General features: G+C 48.9%; 1 protein-coding gene across 1 annotated transcript in view; it reads left to right on the top strand.

Annotated features, from left to right (window-relative positions):
- The window catches only part of PRKDC (protein kinase, DNA-activated, catalytic subunit), a 3,362,625-nt gene that overhangs the window by 1,411,268 nt on the left and 1,928,811 nt on the right, over nt 1-22,546 (top strand). Inside the window, exon 40 of the mRNA XM_069621025.1 lies at nt 20,115-20,242. Coding sequence (XP_069477126.1) covers nt 20,115-20,242 — 128 coding nt within the window. The remainder of the gene's footprint in view (nt 1-20,114; nt 20,243-22,546) is intronic.

Below are 22,546 nucleotides of genomic sequence, written 5' to 3'. Positions count from 1 at the left end.
ACACAACGGAGTGCTCTTACAGGGTGGGGAGGGATTACAAGGTAAGGGAAGCAGAGATACAAGGGAACAGATCACCCAGTCTCCGGTTTGGAAGGAAGTGGAGGATGTGTGAACCTAGGTGTTGGGGAGGAACCATTCCTTGAAGAGGAGCGTCTTGAACTCCTTTCTGAAATATCGAAGTGAGTTGGGCCAGTCTTGTGTTGTCAGGCAGGAGGTTCCAGGGTCAAAGTAGGGGTTTGGGGGTGACAGTGAAAGGATTGTAATCTGGTTCTTTATTTGATTTTTATTGTGTTCTTGTCAAAAGACTTTTCCCAAATACATAATACTTATGCAACAACAAGAAGAAGAAAAAGAAAAACAAGAAAACAATCAAAAGCTCCTGATTCGCCATCTCATTATACATGAAACTATCATTCCGCCAATACATTATAAGCCGCTTAGTAATCTGGTTCTTTCCTTCCTGTACTGGCAGAGTTCAATTCTACACATGTCCTTACTTCTGGTGAATTATAGGTTTCCGGAGAGAGTTTCTCAATGAGGTAGCTTGGACACTTCAGGGTGACAGCTGTGAAGGCGTCATGAAGCAAGACACAAACAACAGATTCAAAGTCACAAATAAAATGGTTTATCAACTCAAATGTTAGGATGGTTGAAGGCCTAACTTGCCGTATGCTAAGGTGAGATATCCCTGCCTGAATAAAACTAATAAAAGTCTGAGTCAGAATGTTTAACTTAAGTCTGTCTGGGTTGAAAACCTATCCTTGCCCTCACAACTAAAGCTAAACAATGTTTAGGTGTATCAACAATAAAAGGAATGGTGATCAAACAATGTTCTGAGGTGCTTCCAGCTCCTAGCTTCTTTTTCAGCTCCCCTTGTCCAAGTTCAAAAAAGTTCCACAAAAGTCTTGAGATTACCTTTCTGAAGTTCAAAACATTTCAACAAACCCTTGAGGGTTCCCTTCCCAAAGTTCAAGGGAATACAGTTTCCAAGAAAAGGGTCTTGAGGGCTCCGTTCTCAAGACAGCATTAAAGTTCATCAAGTCTCAGGGTTCCCTTCCCCAAGAATGCAACTCGCCAACTCATACTTAGTCTTTTAATGTCCAACACAAATCCAGATTAACTTGACACTCCTTCTGGATTCCATTAACAGTTCACTTAAAGTGCTCCATCTTGGTTTATTTCCACAATGTCTTTGGCTTTCACAATTGAGGGTTCCCTAGTGTAGGCGCAGTTGTCAGACCACATAGTCCACCCATCACAGGTCGCGCAGCCATGAACCCTAGGCTCCTCAGCCCACACAGGTCCTTCTGTATTTTCCCCTGTGTACAAATTCTCACTCACTTAGCTTTTTCTTGTCAACCTCTTGCCTTTATGAGCAGGTTCACACTTTCCTGGCTTCTCCTGGTTAGCCTCTTGGCTTGGAGACAATGGGCCTCATTACACGGTAGGCGGAGGACCAAGGTGCTATTAGCACCTTGGTCCATGTCGGTAAAATACCGGCACCGCCTTGGAGGAAAGGGGAATTACCGCCCTATTCCAAGGTTGGGGGGGCGGTAATTCCCTCTTCCCCCATTGCCCTTCCCCATTCCCATTTTTGCCCCATAGGGCTCTATGGGAATGGGGAAGGCGCTAATTACTGTGCCGCAAATTGCGGTACCGTAATTAGCTCCCTGGTCCCTTTGCGGGTTGGTTTTCAACACCTGCTAAATAGCAGGCGTTAAAGTACCAACCCGCAAAGGGACCTCGTAGTAATGCGGTAAGGGTTTACCGGTACCGGTGCCCTTACCGGTACCGGTAAAACCTTACCGCCGTCCGTGTAATGAGGCCCAATGTGTCACACGCCCTCTGCCAGTCTTTGGGCTTGCTGCACTGTATTCAAGCATAGAATTCAGAGTCTGGTGGTTTTATTTCTTTCCCTCCTTTCTTACATGCTCTTTCGCAAACTTTCACACTCGCTTTCTTATTTCGTATGCTGTTTTCAAATGGGCACTTTCACCTTTATCTTTCATCAGACCGTAGCTTTGCCCATGAAGTGTTTGGTATTCAATATTTGTTTAATTTCTCCTTCTCAAGTGTTCATTACTTGCTTGGCTTTAAATTGTATTTCCAAAAGATGATCGTCGTAACTTTCAATTCATTCAGTATTCAATATATCACTCAGCACTATGTCTAATTACTTTTAGATCACTCAGCATTCACAGATTACTTGTTTCAGTTTGTTCCACATTCTCAGAAGTGTGTCAGTATTAGCTGGGCGCCCCGGACAGAGTGTTCCCAGGATTGCACTCAACGGTTGTGTGTGACTGACCTCTACTGCTTTGCCGGTTCTCTGTTAGATCCTCCTGGACCCACAAACTTTGCCCCCCCCCCCCCTCGCGGCTGCCACTGAGAGCTTCCCTCGCTCTCCGGCTTCTCGCGATGGCTGTGGTATTCGGGTGGAGCACAGCTTCCCGCTGTTATCGGCAACCAGTGCTCAGCCGGACAGTTAGACCCTCGTGTGGCCTGCACACGACCTGGGTGTCTCTCTCCTTCTCTAGACCTACGCGGCTCCCAATTCTGCTTTCTCTAACATGCTTCTCTCCAGCACGTTCTGTTCCCATGGTGTGCAGCCCCACCTCTTATACTCCCTAGGAGTGTTAAGTGTTCATTGGCTCCTCTGCACACGTTTTCCATTGGCCTCTGCATTGTGCTCTGCAGTCTTCTTGCCTTCGCCATCCTCCAGTGTCAGCACCCGTTAGGTGCCTCTCCTGTCTCTGGCTCTCTTGTTCTCCTGAATTTGGTTCACCTGTGTCCTCTTTAAATGACCCGGTCTTTCTCTGCAGTTTCCATTGACTAGAACACAGTGTTAGCTTAACATGTCTAGTCATTCTCATTACTTGATCCCTCCTCCTTGTCTCTGTACCAAAAATGGGGAGGGAGGGTAAATGTGGTTGTGGGATAGAAAGACCTGGGAATTCTGTTTCTTCATTACAATAAGCCATGTAGGAATAGTGCAATGGCACATGGTTGTTACTAAAAGTTATGACTGAAGATTTGTCATGACTGTCTTTTCCTGTCTCCCTGGAGCTTGTCCTCTCTCACGTGGTCCTCCCGCAGATAGTCCCTCACCCCACCCCACCCACCAGGGTCAGAGTCAGGTAGCTTCTACCTTTCCCTGGCCACGAAAGAGAGGCTTCCTACCAGGGAATCGGTGATGAGATTCGTCGCAGGTTGGAGGAAGAGTCTCTGGGTAGTGGGTCAGATGGAATGAGGGTACTTGTGACGCCTAAGTCCTTCAATTGGTGAAATTGTGATACTGCCTTCTGTTTCTCAGAAGACCCCTGCCTCTTCCTCAGCAGCCAGAACACAAGCTCCAGGGGGATCTAAAAGCCTTCCTTATGAAGGGTACATTGAAGGAGGTGCCAGCTGGGAAGAAAGATACAGGCTGGTACTCCTGCTATTTTCTGGTGCCCAAGAAGGGGGAGGACTTTGTCCCAACCTGGACCTCATGGCCTTCAACAAGTTCCTGAGGCAGGGCAAGTTCAGGATGGTGAGTCTGAGGGAGTTTCTGCAGGCTCTGCAATCCCAGGACTGGTTGGTGTCACTGGACCTTCAGGATGTTTATTTTGATGTGCCGATCCACTGGAAACACTGGCGGTTCCCAAGGTTCATCAATGCCAATGTGTTTCTCTCCCCTGTTCCCTTCCCATTTAGCCTTGTGGTGCTTTGAAACACAATTCTGTTGTATAAGCGCCTAGCAAATGCTCAATAAAATAAAAAAATAAAATCTATTTGAATGGATTGTGTCCTCCCATGTATTCTTTATCTTTTGATATTTCCAATATGCAGTTTAGCTGCATCAGAAAAAAAGTTTCAGCAGGGGGAACTGTGCGTCGATGCCTGTCGACTTGATGTCGACGTAACTTAAGGTATATCTAGCGCGTGCAGCGCCCGTTGGCTTCAGTTCTGTTTTTCCACGTTAACGCTTCGGATACGGTACGCTTCGTTCCTTGTGAAACAAGTAATCGTTGACAAACTTCGAGAAATCTTCTTCCTCATCGGCATCTTCCACTCCAAAGTCGGGTTTCAAGAAGTTCTGTGACTGCGCTTCGAAGATGTCCTTTACGGACCCCCACAGAATATGCTTGTGGTGTCTGGGTTCCGCTCATCTGTCATCTGAGTGTGAGGACTGTCTGTCCATGACATCGAAGGCCCTGAGAGAGCGCAGAGGGAAGCTTGCGGCAGGTAGGACCCTTCTTCGACTCTGTCGAAAATAATAACTTCTGATGAGTCGAGAACTGTTTCTCCTTGCTGCAAGAAAAATAAATGATCCCGATCGCGTAGTGGTTCCCACCACTCGTCATCGTCTAGACATTCGAAGAAATGGCGCCATAGGCCACCATCTTCCACATCTTCGGGATCCTCTCCGGAACGGGTCGTATGCCCCACTAAATCTGCCTCGCCAGTTCAATGGCAAGAGTTTAGGCTAAAAATGTTGAAGGTGTTTGAGAATGCGGCCTTGACCCCCTCAAGTACGCCCAAAAGCCATGCTCCGGTAAGACCCAAAAAGCATAAGAGCCGTGCGCCTTTGGGCCCGGTGGGCAAAACTCCTCGAGCGTTCGAAAGATCCCTCGAGTCAAGGAAAAGTCCCTTTGAGGACTGAATTCTCGATGCCATTGGCGCCGAGAGATTCCACATCAACGCCATCAGGGTCGAAAGATGCGCTATCGGCGCCATCTGCGCCGATAACTCATGGAAAGTCATTGACGCTTTGAGCGACAAGCTCGAAGCCGTTGACGCAACCATCAAAGCCATCGACAGTTTCGACGATTTCGGCTCCTTTGTTGACAAACATTATGACATTATGTCGGGTCTCCAGCGTACGGATCTGTTCCTCCGTAGTGTCTAACTCCTCCCGCAGTGCCCGGCGAATGCCCCCAGTGCTAGCTATAATTTCTCCTCTTGTCGCCACCTTCATGGCTGCCCATATAGTGCAAAACCTTGTGTGGATGCATTGTTCTGTGCTAAAAGGCACAAGCTAGTTTAACAAGGACTAGGCATGTGTCAACTGCTGTTCAGATGAAAAACTTTTCTTTAATGGGGTTTCTCTGTTGAGCAGGTACAGGTTTTTTTAAAATCAAAGAAGACAGACTCTTCATTAGGTTCCTCTCTTGGAGTTTCAATACTGTACCCTGCTTCGTTTTTGCAGGGGATATACAACAAGAACAGACTAAAACTGTGTGATTGTTGTTTGGCACTAGTTTAGGGTGTTCTAAAGCCGACTGAATTGAAAGTAAGTCCAGGGACGCTAGCTCTTTTGAACGTACATAATTTATCAAACTGTTTGGTTTTTTCAGTGCGACTATCGAATTGGGCAACCCACAGTTGGAAATCCCAGAACAGTCCTTTGTGTTTTGTATTGCCCATATAGTGCCCCAGTCCTCCACACTCCCCACATTATGTTCTAAAAATTCAGTTAGCGAGGTCTGTAATTTGTTTTTAAAAATGTTGTCGGTCCGTGCTCCAGTAGGCATGCACCACATCAGAATTGGGGGTCTAGGATTTCTTATATTCCATGTGATCACCAGGGGGGAGTGGTCAGATATCGAAAGTCCCAAATACTCTGCGTTAAAGATGTCTGACATCAGTCGTGACACCACAAATAAATAGTAAATTCTAATATGCAGATCATGTGGGGAGGAGTAATGGGAGTAGCCCTTAACCTCTGGGTTTAGCCTCCTCCAGACATCCTCCAAGTTAGTCAATGCAACATTCAGAGCTACTTTTGCCAATGATGGTCCACATAGAGGGGAAAGGGATCTATCAAGTACTGTGTCCCTGACGCAGTTAAAGTTGCCCCCCCAGAGAAAAAAAACAGTCGCGTTGATGTGATATCCAGGCACACAGTGTGCGAACAAGTGATGAATTGCTATGATTCCGAAAATATGAATTGACTATGCATACTTCTATGTGGTCAAGATAGCCTCTAGAGATCAAGTACCGCCCTTCCTTGTCCTTATCCACTTACAACAACTGGAATGGCAGTGAGTCATCGATCCATGTAAGCACTGCCCTTGCATGTTTAGAATATGTGGCACTGTAACCCGTCCCACCCCAGCGCTCCAAAACCCTTTCCAATTCTGTATCCAACAGGTGAGTCTCTTGAATTACGGCTATGGATATTATTTTCCATTTCAGGTAGGACTTCACTGTGTTCCTACGGAGGAAGGTGCCCAGCCCTCACACATTCCAAGTCAGTATTTTAATGGGGGTCATGGTCATGAAATTTGCCAGACAGACCATACATCAGAAAAGCAGTCTCTTCCAAACCCCTCAAGATAAACCGGAGCCCGCCTTCCAACCCGCCAACGTCCAGTCCTCCTGTCCAGTATACATGGTAGAAAGTGCCTCCCAATCACCCCGTTCACGTTCCGTAGCTCAGCCACAGATGCCTTCATGAAACCCAGAATGCGTGGAGAACCGCTGAATTTTACAAGGCATATGCGGATCAGATCACCCCTCATCTCCTGCCTATGTATGACAGCACCATGGCCAATGGCACCCTCCCGGAGTCTACTGGGTCTGCGTTAATTACTGTCCTGCTGAAGCCCGGCAAGGACCCCTTGCGACTCACATCCTATAGTCCGCTCTCGCTTATTAATACTGATAATAAGATATTGGCCAAGATACTAACAGAGCACATACTTCCCCATATGCCAGCCTTAGTCCTCCCAGACCAGGCTGGGTTCATTCCTGGGCGCTCCACTCAGAATAACTTAAGGCACCTATTCACCTTTATGCATAATGTGTTGCGGTGCCTGCCCCCAGACATCAGGAGCAGACCAGTCGGCCCAGAGTATTGGCACCCATGGGGACCTTTAAGGCCCCAAAGGATTGCCAAAGGGCTTCCTGGACTCAGACCTGCGCCGTTGGCGCCAGGCTCAAACTGCCTTTTCAGGCAAGACAGGCTATCAAGTAACAGAACCATGTACAGCCCAGTCTGAGGTTGGTTGAAGGGTCTACTTTATTGGGGACTATTTGATAAGGTGTGGTGCAGGGACTACTTTACCTGGGAACTACTACTGGGAAGCTATTTAAAGCACGCCCGAAGAACAGAACACGCTTCGTGTTATTCTGCACTCCTGCAGCGTAACGCTCACTGTGACTGCAGCTCCAGTCCTATCTTCAGCCACGCCCGACCTGGTCATCGCGATCCGCGCCTGCAAAGGAAGGAGAGATCACAGATTAGAACAAGAGCTTTATCTGATACTCCATCACCATCACTCTGGAGTCTCCGCATCTGCAGAAAAAGCAACATCAGTTAACCGCGCTACGTAAGAACCAGTTTAAGGACAATTAGCATAGTGCAGGGTGATACTCACCTAAGCGCTGTATGTCCACGCGATCCAACGAGGCATTCGCACGCGATCGCCGGTCCCGGTGCAGCCGCATGTGCAGAACAAGGAAAGAAAACAACCGGTGAGCTGCGCTTCGCTTAAGGACATTCAATCTCGCGCAGCATAATACTAACCAGAAGCAGTATTCACTTGCGGTTCCGCGAGTCACCATTACACGACCTTTGCTCCGGCGGCGCCGCACCTGCAGAAATAAAAGGAGACAGCAGATTAATAAAAGAACAGTATCACTTGTTTGACATTTTTGAATCGTGCAAATATTGAAACTTACCTTGACATTTCCTCATCTTATCCGGAGGGGAGTCGTCTTTCTTCGGGAGTACCTCAAAGAGGAATCTACAAAGAAAGGTACAGGAGTGAACTTTAAGACAACCAGAACTCTAAAGAATTTCACGCTATATAGGATTGGCATAAAGACTTATCTTGTTGTCTGGAACCCTGCCATAAGGCTACAGGATCAGTGAAGTTAACTTGATCCCTGAATCTCGACACACCCCTGCACACAGTCGCAGGATGGAGAGCACATCCTTCATAAAATTAAGGTGAGACACAGTGAAGGGACATTGGGAAGTCGCGGAGGTGGAAGTTGGCCCTTCTCCTTACGGCTAATTAATTTATCACTTTCACCATTTTAGGCAAATCTTCCTTCGTGCCCAACAGACGAAACTAAAGGGGCAGGTGCAGTCACTCATCACTTTGCTACGGGTCACGCTGGTGGAGACCGCCGCAGTTCAGCTTCATTCGGCGCCCCTGTGGAAACCAGGTGAGCGTACCATAATGTTAACCCAGACATACCAATGGCAGTAGCAGCCTTGGATGCCGAAATGGTGTTCGACTGTTGAGTGACCCTTCCTTTTCAAAGTACTCCGGCGTTCCGGCCTTGGACTGACAGACATCAAATGGGTCAAACTGTTATACTCCGCTCCAAGAGCGGCAATATACGCAAACGGTTCCATCTCCGCACATATATATCCCACGCGAGGCACGAGACAGGGATGCCCCTTTTCCTCTGTCTTGTTTGCTCTCGCAATGGAACCCCTAGCGTGCCATATCCGTGAGTTACACGCGAAGCGAGGGATCTTTGCATGCACGCACATTTCTATTATATCCTTATACGCTGACGATGTTCTCCTTTATGTTAAACATCCCCGCTAAAACCTACCCCCTTTGATTCAAGAAGTGACCAGGTTTGCGGAGCTATCAGGGCTCAGGATAAACTGGGAGAAATCCGAGGTCCTCCCACTAACTCCTGAAGTACAAAGAGCTGATGTGGGCAATGAATTCCGTTGGTGCCGTAGGGTATATGCTACCTAGGTATTATGGTGTCTACTGATCGGGATAAGGTATATAAAGAATACTATGTCACAACGTTAGAAAACCTGGAACTGAAAGTGGAGGCGTGGATAAGGCTCCCTATATCCCAGGCTGCTCGAATCACACTGGCAAAAATGGTATTACTTCCTACACTCCTGTACATATATAATAATGTCCCGATAAGGCCCCATGCTGGTTACTGGTCCCGCACTAGGAAATTGATGACGAGACTGGTATGGGTGGGCAAGCAACCCAGGATTGCATATGACACTCTTGCGCGGCCATATGAAATGGGTGGCCTGGAGTATCCCAACATGTATCTCTATTACCTAGCTGCCCAAGCGCAATACATATCTGGATGGAACTTTCCCAATCCAGAGTCCCCGCATGCCCTGTTAGCTAAGGCCATCACTTACCCAGATGCTCTAATGGGTATGTTGTGGGGTGAGAGAGACACTGTCCCGAAGGGCGAGATCCAACCTGTGGAGATAACGTGTAGAGCCTGGGAAAGAATAAACCAAATACTACAAGCCGCCTTCTATTTTGTACCAGAGCTGCCAGTGTTTAATGTGGTAGGACTCCCACTCACACAGGAGAGTTCCTTCAGAGAGTGGTTTGGAGTGCTGGGAGTACAAACCCTGGGGGGGGTCTGGTGCAGGAGGGTCGGCTTGTGCAATGGGATGAACTAAGTGCCAGGGGTGAGTCGGATGCAGTTACACTACTTCATTATTACAGACTGCGGTGTATACTCAGGGCTAAATGGCCTGACTTTCCACGAGTCCCACCCCTCCAACCGGCTCAGTGCTATATAGTTCGTCCCACATCCACTTGAAAGCCGGTGTCCACCATCTATAAACTTGTGAGGAGTGGGCGAGTGGTATAGAGGCTAACGTACAGGACTGCATGGGAGGCATCCCTGGGGAAAACCCTAAGTGAAGAACAATGGAAGGCCATCTGTATTTGAACCCAATATATCTCCCTGAAATCCCAACACAGGCTGCTTCATTATAAATATATCCATCAGGTCTACTGCACTCCGCTCACTCTCAGCAGGTTCTTCCCTTGCAGGCCGTCTACATGTAAAAGATGTGGTGCAGACCAAGCGGACTATTATCATGTGAGCTAGAGCTGCCCCAATATTAGAACCTTCTGGGGAAGTATAGAGGAGGCCATGTCTGAGATGTTGCCGCCCGCGCGAACATACCCACCAGAACTGTGGCTTTTAGCACTGAAAAAAAGCTACTGGCAAGGCCTCAGTGATAGCAAGATACCTAGTGGCCAGAGCGTGGGTCAAGGCAACCCCCCCCCCACTTTTACAAAGTAGTTGGACTGCATGGCCCTATGCGAGCAAAGGGAAGCTATGTTTGCCTCAACAGTCCCAAGTACGAGCCGACTGTTTGATTATTGGCCTCCATTCAGACAGTATCAAATGGACAGGGCACACGTAATGCAATCCCCTGAATCCTCTCCCAGGTAACTAAGGTGGAGGGCTATGTGAACAATTGTCCCTTGAGTGGACGTTACGGAAGTTTGTTGTGGTAGCACATATGTGAACAGGACAGTGAAAGCTAACTATGATTGTAAAGTTTTTAGTCAATCGTTGGGGTAGGGAGGTGGGAGGTGGGGCTTGTGTTGGAAATTGCATACCCGGTCGGGTACTTGTTTATTATAAAAATAATAAAGAACGTTTTTAAAAAAAAGAATGCGTGATGAAAACAAGACAAACAATAATACCAACCTAACATCGCCCATCAGTTATACGATGCTCATCCGTTCCCATACCACTAGGGCCAGGCCATTGTGTATTGGGTAGCGGGGGCCAGCAAAGGGCTGGCACCCATTGTAAACTTAGGGTAGGCAGATAAGCCCAGCAGTGGGCGATCAAACCTTGCCCCACTGAACAGAACTATTCGGGTGGTTATCAGCCATTGCGAATAATATAGTCTAAGGCACACATTTATATATTCCAAAGGCACAACTTTAGCAGGTGTAGCAGTAGGTGTAGGTGCAGTTCTTAGATTTCCCAGCAGCCTGCAAAGTCAAGTCAAATGTCCTCCCAGGACTGTGGCGGGAGCCAGGAGGTCAGGTATGTGTCAAGCGTGTGATCAGGTTAGGCAATAGTGCTCAGTAAGTCAGGCGTTGTCTGCTTCTTCGCTGGCCAGTTTATTATTCTCCAACCACATGGTCCCCACTGCGGTAGTATTGAGGACGTGTGTTCTGTCATTATAGAACTATATTTGAGGTTCAGGAGCCTAAGTCTCGCCTTGACCGGCACAAACGACTCCGGGCCCTATGTACCACAGGAGTGTAGTCTGGATAGATAGTTATTTTGAAGCTGCCTTTCTGTATTTCACCACCCTCCCTACAAAATTTCAGTATCACTTCCCTGTCGCAGATGTGATCGGTGGGCTCGCTCCACTGCAGAGCCTTGCAACCGGTTGCCAGGCCTGATCTCTTGCAGTAGCAAGTTCTCAGTGTATAAGGTCGGATCTGAGCCCTCTGCGCTTTCAGGTAGGCCCAGTACCCGTATATTGTTTCTGCAAGCCATGTCCTCTGCGTCTTCAACACGTAGTTCCAGGGTCGTATTTCTCCTCTCCAGTTCTTTGACCCGGGTCACCAAATCTTTGGTAGTGTCAGCCGTTTCCTTCAGACCCAGTTCAACCGTTGTGACCCTCTCAGATAGCTGTCTAACATCCTGCTGGAGCAGTTGGACATCAACTTTGACCTCATCTATCCTTGTCTCCAATGAGGATCGCAGTGCGGATATTGCGACCAGGGCCTGGTCTTCCTGTAGGGCTTTTCCTGAAATGTCCGGCTCCGCTTGTGTGACAATCGTGTTGTGCGGGGGCTTTTGTTTGTTTTAACTGGCAAACAAGTCCATAATGGGCGATTTCCTTTGCTCTTGGTGGGAGACATTGCACCGGACTGCAAGCAGGTCAAGAGGAAGTGTGGTACGCATTCAAAGGTGCGTTAGGTAACGTGGGTTGAGTGGGTGTCTCCCTGTAGCACTATGCAAGATGGCGTTCTTACATATGCTTCAGGGTGCCACAGTTACAGGTGCTTTGGGTTGTGGCACGCCTGAGAATACCACTAGTTGTGTCAGAGCAGTCAGCGGTCTGTCAGGGCACAAAAGCAGGCAGCCCCAGTTGGTGGGCCCCCAATTAAACGTTTTGCAAGAGATGAGTAGGGGACCCCTGGTAGCACAGTGGCTGTTGGTTCCTGTCAGTGTTCTGAAAGTACAGACCTTGTGGGTATAGTAGGATGTAGTGCTGTACCTGGCATGCTGTAATAACAGGAGGGATGTCGGAGCTTAAAGGCATGGGGTCTGGCATGGATATTCACATGCTCATGAATATTCCCCGTCGTCAGGCTGGGAATCCTCGGTAAAGAAAAAATCAGTATCAGTTTCGTTTCTGATCTGTCTTTCTTAGTAGTAACCAATCACTGGTCTCTGGGTCATACTGCCCCCAGCCAATGACTGCCCTCTCTCTAAGCCCCGCCCCTGGCAGCCATCCTCAGATTGTTACCGCACGTTCGTGTTTGGAGTCCTTGTGCTATAGCTCTCGAGCTTTTACTGCGTTTTCACGATTTTTTCAAAGAGATTTTCTCATTTTCCGGTTAAATCGAGCCTCAAGCTCCACCGTTCTACTTCCGATCAACGGGGACCCGTTGCGGAATTTTCTACGCTCCTCAAGGGTGAAGTTTTCCTCGAGTTACGCTTCTTGGAGGACTCAAGAAGATCTGAGGCCTACCATGGACATGGCCCAGGACAAGGGAAGCTCGACGCCTGGATCCAAGCTGTTCAGGAACTGCCCTGGATGCGGGTTACAGAATGTTTTCAAGGAGGACGAGCATTCGAGATGTCTCTACTGCCTTCATGAGGACAAGACGCACGTGGAGAAGGACTGTGCGTTCTGCAAGAACCTATCGGAACAGACCATGAGGGATCGTCGTTCCCACCTTGCCAGCTGGCTGGAGAAGGGCCCAGCAGTTGAGAAGAAGAAAAGGTCTGAGTGGTCTTCTAAGTCCTGTGAGGGCGCCCCGGTGATGGGGGCCCAACAGAAGGCTAAGCACCGCCAGTCCGCGGGCACTGAGAGCGCCAAACGGTCGGGCTCTTCGGCTGCCAGGCAGGGCGCGCCTTCCCCAGCAACATCAACCACGAGCCAACGCTCTGGTTCAGGGAAGAGGAAATCCAAAAACCCGGGTAAGCTTCTCGAGAGGCCCCGGTCGATCTCGAAGGATTCAGCCGAGGGGGAGCGAGGTGGTGACCCTCCCCCCAAGGCGAAGGCCTCAAGCGCGCCCAATGTGGTGAATGCCTTGATTCACCCGGCTAAGGCCTCTATCGAGTGAGTCGCGGCGGCCCAGAGTTTCCATGCCACCGCGGAGGGAATCCTCTTTCCAGCCTATCGACAAGACCCCAGTGGAAAAGGGGGGGGGCGGTGGCCATTACGGACACGGATTCAGCATCTGAGGAGGAGCTGATGGAAACCGTGAAGAACCTCGACGAGAGGTTCGAGAAGGTACGATCCCACGGGAGGGATCCCGAAGAGGTGGTTGAAGAAAGCCACGGTGGTGCCGACGAGGCCCCAGTGGAGGAGCAGCCATCCCTCCCGTCGCAGCCATTGCCCGAGCCCCAGGACAACTCGGCGGCCATTTTGATGGCAATCAAAACCTTATGCACGGAGATAAGGACGAGATTACCACGAACCCCGGCGGACGATCCAGAACCGGGCCCGTCGGGAAGCCCTCCGAACAAGCAGAGGAGAGTTCATCCCTCCCCGCCCTTCGTGCCCCCACGACCCGTGGAGCCCTCATCCCCCTCACCAGATCCTAGGGATGACACGGCGACAGATACGACGACAGGGACGTATGACGACGACGGTGGTGACGACGGGACTGACCTTCCATCACCACTCCCTCGGTCTTCCCCACCCGACGAAATTGGCTCCTTTCACGCCATGATCGCCAGGGCATCCAAGCTCTTCCAGCTCTGCCCCGAGGAACAGAAGGAGGAGTAAAGGCGATGCTCAAGAAAGGTGCCATCTAGCTCGTCCCCAAGAGGCTCCGGAGTATACTGAAGATACTTCCTCATCAGAAAGAAGACAGGCAGTTGGTGCCCCATCCTGGACCTACGTCGGTTGAACAAATACATCAAGGCACAGAAGTTCAGGATGGTCACTCTCCAGCACGTGCTGGGACAGCTGGAGGAGGGCGACTTCCTATCGTCGTTGGACTTCGAGCATGCTTACTTCCACATCCCCATCCTAAAAGGACACTGAAAGTTCCTCAGATTCGTAGTCCAAGGACGCCACTACCAATCCAGAGCTCTGCCATTCGGATTGAAATCGGCACCCAGGGTGTTCACCAAGTGCCTAGCACCAGTGGCGGCATGGCTGCGCCTGCAGGGGATCCACGTCTACCCCTACCTGGACGACTGACTCATCCGTTCAAGGACAAGAGAACTTGCCGTCGAGCACACGGCGAAGACCGTCCGTTTACTCACAGAGCTGGGTTTCTCCAACAACTACCCAAAATCCCATTTGGTACCGTCGCAGGTGGCACTGTTTCTGGGAGCGAAGCTCGATACAGTGGAACGATTGGCTTCTCCGTCGGAGGAAAGGACGAAGGCCATTTTAGGCAAGATGCAGCGCCTGCTAGCCACGGACGTGGCCAGGGTGAGATCCATCAAGTCCCTCCTCGGAATGATGTCCTCATGCATCTATCTAGTGCGCCTGTGCAGGCTACGGATGCGTCCTCTACAGGAGTTCCTCAATGCCTGCTGGATGCAAGCGGCGGGCAGTTTCGAAGACAAGATCCTGCTCAACGAGGTTTTCCATCGGGCGATTCAATGGTGGGGCACCCGTGCACACCTCACGGCGGGCACGGACTTCCAGACCCCGGCACATCAGGAGACTATGACTACGGACACCTCCCTGGAGGGATGGGGTGCGCACAACGGAGATCTCCACGCAAGAGGCCTTTGGCTCCCGGAGGAGAGGTCTCTCCACATCAACATCTTGGAGCTCTGCGCCATGTTCTGGGCGCTCAAGTCGTTCCTCACGTCCCTCAAAGGCAAGTTTGTGAGGATCTTCACCGACAACAACACCACCATGATGTTCTACATCCGGAAGCAGGGAGGCACCAGATCCCCAGCCCTATCCAAGGAGGCCCAGGATCTGTGGCACTGGGCCGTCGCCCAGGGGATGTTTCTGGTTCCCTTCCATCTGGCAGGAATAAAAAACACCATCGCCGACTCACTCAGCAGGGAGCTGCGCTCGTGCCACGAGTGGGAACTACGCCAGGACCAAGTGGATCGGCTCTTCCAACGATGGGGCAAACCCCAGATCGACCTGCTCGCAACGGCGACGAACTCCAAGTGCCAGAGGTTTGCCAGCAGGTTTCCCCAGCCGAGGAGCATGGGCGATGCTTTCTCGTTCCCCTGGGACGGCCTGTTCCTGTATGCTTTTCCTCTGTTGCCGCTGCTGCTTCAACTCATCAGCCAGCTCAAGAGGTCCCAGTGCAGGATGATCCTCGTCGCACCGGCGTGGCCGAGACAAATCTGGTTCCCGGACCTTCTGGACCTCTCAGCGTCCCCGCCAGTCAAGCTGTCGACGGACGCAGATCTTCTCTCCAGAGAAGGAGGCGCCATTCTTCATCACGACCCGGAGTCGCTGAACTTGCAGGCCTGGCTCCTGCAGCACTAGAGTTTGGAGGGTACGAAATCCCGGCTGACTGCAGAGAGGTTCTTGCAAAGGCCAGGGCGTCCTCAACTCTCAAGTGCTACGGACATAAGTGGAAGAGGTTCTCTGTCTGGTGGCGTGCACAGAAGATCAACCCTCTACGGATTACGGCACCTCAAGTGCTACCATACCTACTGTCGCTGGCCAAAGCTGGACTAGCTCACGCTTCCATCAAGATACATCTGGCAGCGATATCCTGATAACAGCAGACCTGCAGGACGGCCGTCCTTGTGGTCTCATCGACTGGTGAAGGAATCTATGAATGGACTGTTCCGATCGTTCCTGCCAGTGAAGGCTCCAGCCCCGGCATGGGTGCTCAACGTGGTGCTGACCAGGCTCATGGGGCCACCATTCGAGCCTTTGCATTCGGCTCCGTTGAAGTTCCTGTCGTGGAAGACAGCGTTCCTTGTGGCCATCACCTCCGCACGACGCGTGGGAGAGATTCAGGCCTTATCCTGCAAGCCTCCATACCTGACTCATGCCCAAGGTGCCATCGGACTTCCATCTTAATGAGCCCTTGGTGTTACCAGTTTTCTTTCCGTCGCCTTCGTCGCCGGCCGAGAGGACTTTGCACTCGCTGGATGTAGCTAGAGCGCTTAAGTTCTACGTGGACCGAACAAAGAGTTTTCAGAAGACATCACAGCTGTTTGTGAACTTTGGACCTGTGAACCAAGGGAAGGCTCTCCCGAAGGCTTCCATTTCCAGATGGCTCTCCGGCTGCATCATGCACTGTCATCGGTTGGCCAACCGACCGCTGCCCGGCCGTCCGAGAGCCCATTCGACCAGAGTGATCGCTGCTACTATGGCGTTCTTGTCTGGTGTGCCCCTACTGGACATCTGCAGGGCTGCTACGTGGAGGTCGACACACACCTTCACGAGATTCTACTGCGTCGACCGGGATTCCAGGGAGGAGTCCAGAGTCGGCCAAGCAGTGCTGCGCAACCTGTTTGCCTGAAGGTGGGCCTGGTGAGGAGGTAAGAGTTGCTTAATGTTGAATTTATGTAATGCTTAATGTCGAGCCTTTTGCCACCTCCTGTGGTTGTGCATGTGTGTACTGCTATGTATTCTTATATTCATGAGCATGTGAATCCATGCCAGACCCATGCTGGAGAACAACAGTTACAGGAAAGTAACTTGTTCCATCACCATTATCTTTGTGGAGATGAGCTGGGTTCTGAGTGGGTTTTACAGTACAAGGCCTCTCCAATTTGCCAACAGTAATAGTAAACTTTTAATTAGGGAGTCCAAATGTGCAAAGCTCCTTACAAGCAAACGTTTCCTGGGCCAGTTACAATGTTGTGCCATAGCAAGGCATCAAGCTCTAGAGAGCCCCTGCTCCACATGTTCTGGGTGTCGGAGCGGGAGGTGATAGGATCTCAACACGGCTGTTATACAGCACAGCAGCAGTATCGGTATTGCGCTCTCCCCATCTCCCAATTCCCAGCTGGCAGCTTACCGGAGGAAGTAGTAAGGCAGGCTGGGGTCCTCGCAGGCATGGACACAGCGTTTAGATGCTCTGCTCCTCTCGCTGCAAAATGCCAAGGCGGGACTCCGTCCACTGTAAGCGCCGGTGCGGCGATACGAGGGCAGAGCGTCCCTCACAGCCCACGCACTGCGCGGCTGCCAGCACCGACAGCGGTGGGGGGTCGCAGAGGAGCAATGGCCACCACAACCTCAGCTAGAGACTCTGCGTGGGGAGGCAACACAGTGCGGATGGCCTGGAAAGTACCCGCCCTGGCTATCAGTGTGGGAGGGTTCCATGTACCGCTGACATCCGTCGCACCATTCGCTAGTTGCGATTCCTGGTCTTGTGTTTTCTTTATCGGAGGCTTTACAAGCCTGGGTTGAAAAGGGCTAGGGCAACTCCCTCATTGATGTTCTTTCAGGTCTTGCCGCCTTTCTCCTGCGTTTGAACTGCTGTCCTGGAATAGCTGCTTCCTTGTGCGTTTGGACTTGCTCAGAGTGTGCTCTTGTGCTCCTCGTTTTATCCCTATGGAAAACGGAAAGGGCAGTCAGGTGTGTAGTTGTCAATTGCCTGACTCTGCCTGACTCTTGCGTTGGGACATGTCAAGTAAACGGCTCGGTCTTCGTCCATTTTTGCTAACGGTGTGAGAAAGTGTTCATGTTGGAAAAGGGGCGGTGGGTACAATTTCTAAATATCCTACTTAGCAGGATGGGGAAAAGGTGTCATGAGGAAGGGGATGCCGCTTCTCACCATTAGGTGTCCCACTTCCACTCCCCGAAGACCCTTCATCCAGGTGACCCTCCCTCACTGGTCCACCCCAGGAACTGGATCCAATAGCATTGGCCATGTCCTGGCCACCTGGATGACAGATCCCCGGGGACTAGCGAGTGAGACTCCTTCAGGTTTCTCACAGTTCTCTCATTGATTATGCACGGACACATGTTGTCGTTCCTTCGGCAGCCACCGAACATTCCACCTTCCACAAAATTGGCAATCATCTTTTGCTACTCCATTGCAAAGTCCAGTCCCTCCTTGCCAAAGGAGCAAAAGAACACGTCCCTCATAGCCAACTAGGCCAAGGTACTTTATAATAAGAAAGAAGTCCAGCGGGTAGAGGCCTATCCTGGACCTTGGTCTACTCAACAAATTCATTCTGTATCAAACCTTCCGGTTTCTTGCTGTAAGAGCAAGCAGAAGCGTTTTACAGTTTGGTGTACAACCAAAGGGATTGATCCTTTTGCCTTTCAGGCTCTGGACGAATTGCCATATCTTCTGTTACTGGCCCATAGTGGGCTTGCACATTCCTCCATAAACCATATCAAGGTTTACTTTCTCCCCTGGAACCTTTCATTGTGGCCTAACAGACTCATTAAGGAATTCCTCAAGGGACTGTTCCATGTCTTCCCGCCAGTGTGGACTCTACCTCCTTCTTGGAATTTGAACATGGTCCTCTCCAAATTGATAGGTCCTCCCATAAGTCCCTGGTGCACCTTCGCATAAACCGGACTTTCATGCCCAAGGTTCCTTCTCTATTCCATCTCAATGAACTTTTGGTTTTGCCTATCTTCTTTCTACTCCGGCTGAAAGCTCCTTGCACTCCTTGAATGCTATGCGAGATTTGAGGTTTTATGTTGCCCGCACCAAACAGTTCTGCAAATCATTGCAACCGTTTGTGGCCTTTCGTCCCTCGGCCATGGGCAGGGGTCTCTCCAAGTCCTCTATTTCTTGATGGATGTCCTCCTGCATCTCATGCCGTCATCACATGGCTTACAGGCTCCTTCCTGGTTGGCCTACGCTAAACTCTGAGGGCCGTTTCTGCCACCAGTGCCTTTCTTTCCGTCTCCTTCTTCTGGATATGTGCAGGCCGGCTACATGGAGATCCGTTAATACCTTTACAAAGTTCTACTGTATCGACGGGGGTTTCAGAGAAGATTTCAGGGTTGGCGAAGCAGGGCTTTGCCATCTGTTTGCGTGAGGTGGGTGTTTCCTACGGGTGAGTCTTTTACCTCCGCCATTAGCATGTATACGTACTGCTTTGTAATCTTTTTGAACAGCATACCTATGAAAGATCCAATGCTGGAGAAGGAATAAACTACTTAAGTATAACTTATGCTGTCCAACACTGGTATATTTCATAGATTCACATGAGACCCTCCCGCCTACACCGCTTCTGGCTCTTCTTGGCTCATATTGCCACTTTCACATGTTCTATGCCAAACCTGAAGATGCCCTCCAGGGGTGGAGTTAAGGGAGACCAGTCTATTGGATGTGGGACACTATGACCCAAAATGACTCTAAAAGAGTAGTAAAGAGACGACAGTTTTTTAAAAAGTATTTTTATTATTTTGAAATAAACAGTAAACAAAACCATCAACACCGTGACATTGCTCCATTAAACCTTCTCACCCCTTCCCTACTCCTAACTCCACCCGTGACTGCAGTTTTAAATTTAAAATTAAACTGCTTTAATGTCACCGATAATTCAGTCTCATTGTGGGGAATATTCAAACAGCATATGAATCTATGAAAGATACCAATGCTGGAGAACAGGAGTTACAGGTAAGTAACTTATTCCTTATGCCTGCTTAGTCACTTCTGTGCTCATCATTGTGTGGTGAGGATGGCCTGAAGATGAATTATGTACCTGGTGCCCATTTCAAGAGCTTCTTATCCAATCTGCATCTGTAGCAGTTTCAAATGATGAGGAATGTATGGGAAAATGAGAGTATCCATCAGAAAAATCATTACTGGCAATAAGTAATTTATTTTCTTGTGTATTTTGACATTGATGTTTTTTGAGGTAATCTTGTAAATTGCTACGGTCTTATGCCTTGATAATGAAGCAGTGAAATTGCGTTTGGTTGTTCTAATACACAATACATAAATACTGTTAAGGGAATGAATGGACTTCGTGAAACAAATGAGTCATTGTGTGATGTTCTAGCACTCCTCATTGACTTCATATGTTGTGTGCATAGCATCGTTGCCACTCAATATTTCCATGATAGTGCCTACACACATGTGAGATTTCAATACAGTAGTTACAGGGCGACTGAGTGGATCTGTAAAATGCATTTTATGAAACACCTTTTTGTTTTTCTAGGTTGTATTAATACATAATGTTGAACTTAATGTAATCCATGAGTTGTACCATGTGCCACTAGCAATAGTAACTTCAATATTTCTGCACTATCTTTTCAGTTCTTAGATGCATTAGAACTGTCACAGAGTCCTATGTTGCTTCAACTTATGACGGAAATCCTTTGTCGGGACCACAAACATTTCATGGAAGATTTGTTTCAGTCCAGTTTCAAAACGATTGCCAGAAGGTAAATAGCCAAATTGTTCTGCCATACTTTGTTATGTTATGTTATTTTGCACTTATATAGCGCCTTATATACCATTGGTATGGTCTGAAGGCGCTGGTAGGTTGAACGCCCTTGGGAACCGCAGTTCGGATCAGTAGAGAGAGTAGGGAGAGTCAAAAGGTGCGTGTGAGCACCGGATATGTGTGCAGCTCGTGCGGTACTTGTGTAATAGCTGCTTCTTATCGGTAGGTGGGGTGGTTGAGAGATCAGGAGAATGTGTTCGTTCTGGCAGGATTTATCCGGAACGGATGTGGCTGCGTTAGGCCTGAGGAAAACGCCTGGCTGGGGGTGTGAGACCAGCAGTGTTTACATAGAATGATGTGGAGTAAGCGGCGGATGTTCGTATGAGAACAGTTATACCGAATGGTGTCATAGTATCTCTGTGTTCTAGTTGAGTGGTGATGTAAAGGAGAGAGTAAGCGTGGTGGTGTGATATGATGGGTTGTATGCTTTTTCAATGTGCAAACTTCTAAATGCAACTTTCCCAGAGAGGCTACTGGGCGAAACTTCTAAGTACAATTTTCCACACAGAGGCAATTGGGTACACTTCTAAATGTAACTCTCACAGAGGCTATTGGGTACATTTCTAAATGCAATTTTCACGGAGCATCTACTGGGCACACTTCTAAATTCAAGTTTTCAGAGAGGCTATTGGTCAAACTTCTAAATGCAACTTTCCAGAGTGTCTATTGGATACACTTCTATAATCGACTTTCACAGATGCTATTGGTAGCACTTCTAGATACAACTTTCAAAGCGTGGCTATTGGGCATACTTTCTAAATGCAGCTTTCACAGAGGATATTGGGCCCATATCTAAATTCAATTTTCCACAGAGAGGCTATTGGGCGCACTATTAAAATCAATTTTCCAGTGAGGCTATTGGGAACATTTCTAAATTCAATTTACCAGAGGGGCTATTGGGCACACTTCTAAATGTAACTCTCACAGAGGTTATTGGGTAATTGGGTACACTTCTAAATTTCACAGAGGGGGTATTGGGCGCCCTTCTAAGTGCAACTTTCACAGAGTGGTTATTGTGGACACTACTAAATTCACAGCGAGCTTATTGGGCATACTTCAAATGCAACTTTCGAGAGTGTGTATTGGGCACACTTCTAAATGCAACTTTCACAGAGGATCTTGGGCACACTTCTAAATTCCATTTACCAGAGGGGCTATTGGGCACATTTCTAAAATTCAAGGAGAGGCTATAGGGCACATTTTCTAAATGCAACTTTCACATGCTAACATTCACAATTCCATCTAGATGCGGCGCAGGCCAATATTCACAAGTCCATCAAGGAGCGGACATGCTAATATTTCACATTTCTATCTAGGTGTGGACATGCTAACAATTCCATCTAAGAGTGGGCATGCTAACTTTCTCAATTCCATCTAAGAGTGGACATGCTAACATTCACAATTCCATCTAAGAGTGGACATGTTAACATTTCTCAATTCCATCTAGGTGCGGACATGCTAACTTTCACAATTCCATCTAAGAGTGGGCATGCTAACATTTCTCAATTCCATCTAGGTGCGGACATGCTAACATTCACAATTCCATCTAAGAGTGGGCATGCTAATATTTCACATTTCTATCTAGGTGTGGACATGCTAACAATTCCATCTAAGAGTGGGCATGCTAACTTTCTCAATTACATCTAAGAGTGGACATGTTAACATTTCTCAATTCCATCTAGGTGCGGACATGCTAACATTCACAATTCCATTTAAGAGTGGACATGCTAATATTTCACATTTCTATCTAAGAGTGGGCATGCTAACATTTCTCAATTCCATCTAGGTGCGGACATGCCAACATTCACAATTCCATTTAAGAGTGGACATGCTAATATTTCACATTTCTATCTAAGAGTGGGCATGCTAACAATTCCATCTAAGAGTGGGCATGCTAACATTTCTCAATTCCATCTAGGTGCGGACATGCTAACATTCACATTTCTATTTAGGTGCGGACATGCTAATATTATGGCAGTCTATGTTATTTGGGGGTAAGATGGAATGGCATGGGCTTTCTGGAGTGGAGTGATTGCTCTACACCCCACCCATCCCACACTCACTCACGGTTTTGGTGGTGTCTGTTAGCTGCTGGCTTCCTTGGCGTCCCCTGCGGACACCTGCAGACACATCTTGGAGCCGCCTCTGTTGGAGAAATAGATTGTTATATGTTCATATTATTTACACTGTGAAGGACCTTAGCAGCTCCACACCTTTGTAAATGTACCAAAGTGTGTTCCAC

Source organism: Ambystoma mexicanum, chromosome 5q, assembly GCF_040938575.1.
Source record: "Ambystoma mexicanum isolate Mex_15411 chromosome 5q, UKY_AmexF1_1, whole genome shotgun sequence".
NCBI classification, from domain to species: domain Eukaryota; kingdom Metazoa; phylum Chordata; class Amphibia; order Caudata; family Ambystomatidae; genus Ambystoma; species Ambystoma mexicanum.
The sequence above is the reverse complement of the archived record's forward strand: the minus strand, read 5'-3'. Positions and strand labels throughout refer to the sequence as shown.